General features: G+C 48.1%; 1 protein-coding gene across 4 annotated transcripts; it reads left to right on the top strand.

The window, feature by feature from the left end:
- Positions 1-367: 367 nt before the first annotated feature.
- Positions 368-4,401, top strand: LOC123401652 (E3 ubiquitin-protein ligase makorin-like). 4 transcript variants are annotated; one of them, XM_045095496.1, is made up of 8 exons: positions 378-592; positions 1,666-1,753; positions 1,865-2,643; positions 2,931-3,000; positions 3,535-3,632; positions 3,762-3,829; positions 3,942-4,021; positions 4,124-4,401. In XM_045095496.1, exons 1-6 carry the CDS (start codon positions 582-584, stop codon positions 3,793-3,795), a joined length of 1,080 nt encoding a protein of 359 aa, XP_044951431.1. In that variant the 5' UTR covers positions 378-581; the 3' UTR covers positions 3,796-3,829; positions 3,942-4,021; positions 4,124-4,401. The 4 variants fall into 4 exon arrangements, with proteins under 4 accessions (XP_044951429.1, XP_044951431.1, XP_044951432.1 ...); XM_045095497.1 differs by having other exon boundaries at positions 4,114-4,401; XM_045095495.1 differs by having other exon boundaries at positions 3,756-3,829.
- The last annotated feature ends 1,650 nt before the right edge of the window (positions 4,402-6,051 follow it).

Raw genomic sequence — 6,051 nt, 5'->3', positions numbered from 1 at the left:
GATCTGTGGGATTAATCGTGAGGTGTTGATTGGTTTTTTTGTGTGGAGGTAATAGTTGCGTGTATCTAGAAAAGTTTTCATTTGATCTTTTATTAGTTGTATAGATAATATAATCACGCTTCCTTATCGCAGGCGGCCCACGACGTCACGTTCGCCGCTGCCTCCAGGAAAAAAAGCGGTTGCCCACGCAATCCGGCGGGAGCGTAGCGCCACGCCCTCCTCGCTTCCCCGCGTCCTTGCTCTGACCGTCCTGCCCCCAACCGTCGCCCCCCTTCCCCGCCACGCTCCAGGGGCAGAACCGTCACCGCGCGCCCCGCCCGTCCCTCTCCCCCTCCCGTTTATAGGAAAAGAAAAAAAAACACCCCCCCGCTGGGCCGCAGCGGCACCACCACCCAAAGCAAAGCGGAGCTGGGGAAGCGCGAAGGGGACGCAAGGGAGGGAAGCGAAGCGCGGCGCGGCAGCGGACAAACCCTAGGCGTACGTACGGCGGGCGCCACACCCCTCCGGCGGGCAGGCTCCGCACACCTCGGTCGCGGGGCTCCGGTTCGGTTCCGTCGGGTCTCTGACCCGGCCAGGCGGCCATGTCAAACAGGTAACTGTGATTTCCCCGCTTCCCTTGCTCCGTTGCTCGCTCCGGAGCCTCGGGCCGATTCGAGCTGGTTTAGGCGGCGTCGTTGAGTTTGGAGGTCGAATCGGTGTTCATGACGAGCGTGGCGATTTTGGGTTGGATTTAGCTTGCACTGTGCTACCTTCGTGGTGCGGCCAGGAGGAGGCCATGATTTGAGTGAGGTTGCTGCTTTTTTTTGTGTGTGTGCGTGCGCGTGTGATTTGAGGTAATCGAGCTGGCGCTGGCGTGACAGAGCATGCAATTTCAGATTTCGGTAAGTCTCTGGCCACCGATGCAGCCGATTTTGCTCCGAGGGGTCATCGCTAATCTCGTATGCTTGTGGTCGTGGTGGTGGTATACTGTGAATCACCATGTGTTGGTTGGTTTTTCTATTTGCCGGTCAGGTGCTGGTACAAATGCAATGGTACCACGCCTACAATTTAACACCTGGTTGCAATTTAGTTGGCGAAAACGAAGGGGATGGTGACTTCTGTAGAAATAGGACAGTGGTCACGGTACGTACAGTCTCCTACTTGTGCCTCGGCACTGACAGAAGGGAATGATGGTGTTGGCAATCAATGCCTGAATTCCTTTTAAATACTCCCTCCGTCCGGAATTACTTGTCCTTAAAATGAAAAGGAATGGATGTATCTAAATGTAAAATACGTCTAGATACATTTATTTCTATGACAAGTAATTTCGGACGGAGGGAGTAGGTGAGAGCAAAATTATGAGGTAACAATGATGTACGTAGTAGCGAAAAGGATAGACGCACAAATAGCAAGTCCTGAATACATGAGACCATGAGGTACTATGCTTGTCTGAATGGTGATCTGCGAGCAACTGATCACCATGATTCCTGGTATAGTGATATGCTCTTATCTGATCTATTGAGGAGGATTGCGTGTCAGCACTGTGTGGCTTACGAAGTCTAGTTTTCAACTAGCATTTTCCCAGCTCCCTTTCTCAGTTGTTGAATTTTTTTCTACTTTGATGAGAATCTTTTAATATCGGTGGAATCACTTACAGGTTTGTTTGTTGCTTTGTATATCCATCAGGTCCATTTGTAAGTTCTTTGTGAATGGTGCTTGCTTTAAAGGAGACTACTGCCAATTCTCCCATGACTGGAATGATCAACCAAATGATGTAACATATTAACTTACATATTAGTAATCTTCTGGTTAATTTACCTTCATAGCCTTAGCCTGACTTACAATAACAGTCTAATGCTCATCACTGTGATGCTTATTCACGCAGGTTTGCACATTTTACCAGAACGGTGTGTGCTCTTATGGTAGCCGTTGCAGATATGAACATGTTGATGTTTCTTCTGAATACACCCCAGCATCAACTACTGCAGCACTTGCACCATCCAACTCTTATCGGTCTTGGTGTCCTTTTTACGAGGGGGAAATAGATGTGAGCAACCAGACACACAAAAGTTTATCGGCATGCTCCGTGCGTCAATCTACTTGGAGATTTGATGATGAAGATAGCATTCCAGAGGATGGGAACAGCTTGTTATCAGCACTAAATGCACAAAACCAAGCGCGCCACCCACTTGCTCATCTGCCCATATGCTCGTTTGCTGCAGCTGGAACTTGTCCTTATGGGGAAGAGTGCCCTCAGACGCATGGGGATCTATGCACAACCTGTGGAAAACAGTGCTTGCATCCGTACCGTCCCAGCGAAGGTGGGGCTCATATCAAGCTCTGCAAGAGAAACAACAAACGTCTTGAGGCCTTGAAAAAAAGTGAAGAGATAGAATGTAGTGTGTGTTTGGACCGTGTGCTTTCAAAGCCCACAGCAGCAGAAAAGAGGTTTGGGCTTCTACCTGAATGTGACCATGCCTTCTGTATCACATGCATTAGGAAGTGGCGCAGCAGCTCTCTTACATCTTCTATGGATATGGACTCTACAGTCAAGGCTTGTCCAATATGCCGCAAAGTCTCGTACTATGTCATTCCTAGTGCTACATGGTACTCCTCGAAGGAAGAAAAACAGGATATAATTGACGGTTACAAGGCCAAGCTCAAGTAAGATACCTTATTCTTCATTTTGTCTTACGAAGAGGCCCGTCCTACCTTATTCTTCATTTTGTCTTATGAAGAGGCCTGTCCTTATGCTGTCAGTATGGATTTTTACTTTTTGAGACGGAAATATGAAAATTCTTAGGTTAGTAAAAACAGATCTAATAGTTGCATGCATCTCATTATATGACCGTTAAGTTAATAGTACCCCAGAGAAATTTTCATTTGTATGTTCTTCAGAGTAGAGGTCGATTCATGTTACATTTGTCTAAGCCACACATATGTTGTTGCAGGTCGATTGATTGTAGGTACTTTGACTTTGGAAGGGACACCTGCCCATTTGGCGGTCGATGTTTCTACAAGGTATACATATGCTGATCTTGTTTTAGATTTAAATGTATCATCACATATAGATCTTATATAATGTGTGTGAATTGTCAACTAAAACTGGACCAGTGTCCCAGAGTGATATTTTGCCTGTTGTTACCTTCTCATGCTTAATGTGCAGCAGCAGTTCTGAATGTAGCCTAATTATAAAAATACTAAAGGCAGTAACTTCATAACTGCTGATGATAAGTTGTCCAAATATTTGTCATAGTTTGAACTAGCACCTCTACGTAGGACCGACACTATTAAGTTTTCTGCAATCAGTGCTAGCTGAGGTGATGTGGAACGTCGAGAAGAGAAGCTGAATAGTATGAACAGAGCTATGCTTCCTAAACTAGGGACTGTCAGATGGCCTTGGAATATAGCCATTATAATTTGACTTATGTAATAAACTGTGCAAAGTAACATATATAGTGGTTCTCTTCTCCTTCCTTTCAATAGTTAATTGTCTGTTCTCGTACGCTTTTTGCTTCTTTGATTTTGACTCATGCAGTACTGTATGTTGTCCAGCATGCCTACACGGATGGGTGTTTGGAGGAGCCGGCAACTGTGGCAGTGCTTCATTTTCATGCCGACAATGGAAGTATGGAGGGCGCAAGAAATATCGGGTTGGTACTCTCTATTAGCCTTCTCTATATAATGTGTAATCTCTGCTTGCTCTCTGATGGAAAATTCTGATGTATAACCTCTGCTTGCTATCGGATGGGAAATTCTGTTAATTCTGTTCCAAGATGCAGATTGGCGTACTTGCTCAGTCGGTTACATCTGTAGGGAAGACATCAAACCATATATCTGTCAAATTAAGGTTTGTTTTGGTTGGATGCAATTCTTTCAGCACCATTCTTCTATAAGATGTTTGCAATTCTCTGCCATGCATTTCTGAATTTTGTTTTCCACTGAACATTCAAAACATCCAGAAAGGAGTTGGGAAGAGAAGTACTTAGCGAACCATAACTTTCTCTCCAGCCGGTGGTTGCTGCCAACTTATAATCCGCAGGTAGTCAGCTGCTGTAAAAACAAACCGTTCTTGACGTTTGATCATGTGACTTTCGTGCTTCTTATTCCTTATTTGTACTATGTCTCTCCCAGCTGAATGCAGAAACTTCAGTTTGGTGCCCCGTAAATCTCCAACAAGTAGTACAAGAGAACTGTAAAGCTAACGACGGCAGAGAAGATGTCATGCCTCAGATCAGCATGGTCTCCTTGCCATGAGCAATCTTTATGTTGTCTTTGGGCTACGACTACTCCTGTCGAACAGCAGAATTTCACGTCGTTACCTTGCCTGTGTATGAAAGGCACTGTATATACTCGGTAGTGGTAAATTCCGTCCGTTTCTCAACCGTGCGCATCCATGGAGTAAATAATTTGTTCAGGCTATACGAGTATAACAGTGCAACGCAGATCGTTCTATACTTATTATGCAAGACGCGAGTTGTCTAGGTGGTTACGTCCCGGTTTGGATTACAGGAAATGGAAGTCGAAAACTCGAAATACAGAAGCTGAAAAACTCGCAGTGCAGATCCCATGTGCTAGATATCTACACGAATTGTGCAACTTTGCCTTGTTGGACACCTAAGAAGGCTACTAGAACGAACTTGACTTTAACTTCGTTTTCCTTTTCAGTTCATTTCCTCGTTCCTAATTTTCACTGTAAGTTGTTCGAGATACCGTCAGTAGTTAGTCCGGAGCTCACGAATTTCAAGTAGATAGCCCGATTCATTTTTTTTGAACGAAAGGAGTTTCCCCCCTGCCCCATCTTTATTAAAATGAAGCAAACACAAATCTTCTACAGCCAACATTCCAGCCCGATTCATTTCCCCGTCACTGCCTTGTGTGGACGAGTTTAATCCGTCTTAAAACTCACACGTACCTTGCTTTCGTCTGTATCTCACCTACCTTCTTCTTTCTTCCATCCGAAGGCTGTAACCGGACTATGTATCTCTCCACGTACTATGCAATCGATCGATCGTGTGGAAGAATGTGTGCTTGATTCGGGTTCCTAACAGCTAGACAGCCCAGCTTGATTCCAACATCGAGCGGAGCAACAGGATGAGGAACTCCTAGTCCCCTAGTCCTAGATGTAACAGGTCGCTGTCTTCAGGTTAGTTGCTTGATTATGAACATAGGCAGATGGGGCGATTCGAGCAAAGAAAATAAGAACTGGAATGCAAACAATGGAGAAAAGATGAAGAGAACACGCACACCGGAGATGGATTACGCGGCACGGGAGATGTAGGAATAGAAGCACCATCCAAACTTTATTCATCATAGAACCGACGCGACGAGACGACACACGAGACGGAAATAATACACGCAGCAATGTATGATACAAAAGAATAGAAGTAAGCAACAGAGTCATACCCCACTCAGACGAACACAACACGACCCATCACTACCCGTTACTACTGACCCCCCCTAAAGCTCAAGAAGCGAAGCGACCGTCGCCGGACGAGCGTCGACGCACCACCAGTCCACCGCCACCTCCTCGCCGCCTAGTGCGCGAGCCCGCCCGCGACGAGCAGGGACAGCACGGCGGAGCAGGCCACGGCCAGCGCCGAGGCCGCGGCCCCAGCGGCCGCGCCCGTGACCGGGGCCGGCGCTGGCGGCATGCCCATGTCCATCTCCTGCGCGGACGCCGCCGCGAACAGCAGCGCGGTCACGGCCACGACCACCACGGCTGTGCGAGACGCCATTGTTGGGATGCGAGGCTGGCTTAGCTGCTAAGGTGGGCTGTCAATCAGAGAGGTGGGGACTGGGGAGTGCAGGTTGCTTATCGCTTAGCGGTGGTGAGAGTGTGGAGAGGCGCCGGGAGGGGGTATATATGGAGGCCCGGCGCGGCGGTATGGGGCGGGAGGACGCGTGGGTACCGCCGCGCGACACGTTGGGGGCGCCGCTGGCGGAGGTGGCGCGAGGGGCGGTCGACGTCTCGGCGCGCGCACGCGATTCCCCTCCCGCTCCTCGGGGCTGACGCCCACGGCCCAACCGGCGTGACGCTGGCGCCGCAACCGACCGCACAGTGCGCGCGTT

This window comes from Hordeum vulgare, chromosome 6H (genome assembly GCF_904849725.1).
Source record: "Hordeum vulgare subsp. vulgare chromosome 6H, MorexV3_pseudomolecules_assembly, whole genome shotgun sequence".
NCBI lineage: Eukaryota > Viridiplantae > Streptophyta > Magnoliopsida > Poales > Poaceae > Hordeum > Hordeum vulgare.
Note: the sequence above shows the minus strand (reverse complement) of the source record. Positions and strands in the feature narration are given on the sequence as shown.

Bases quoted from the DNA above. Each gene is read 5' to 3' on its own strand.
- LOC123401652 (XM_045095494.1), top strand. The intron at 2,644-2,930 runs GTAAGATACCTT...ATGTTGTTGCAG, and splicing joins GGTTACAAGGCCAAGCTCAA to GTCGATTGATTGTAGGTACT. The intron at 3,001-3,534 runs GTATACATATGC...TATGTTGTCCAG, and splicing joins GCGGTCGATGTTTCTACAAG to CATGCCTACACGGATGGGTG.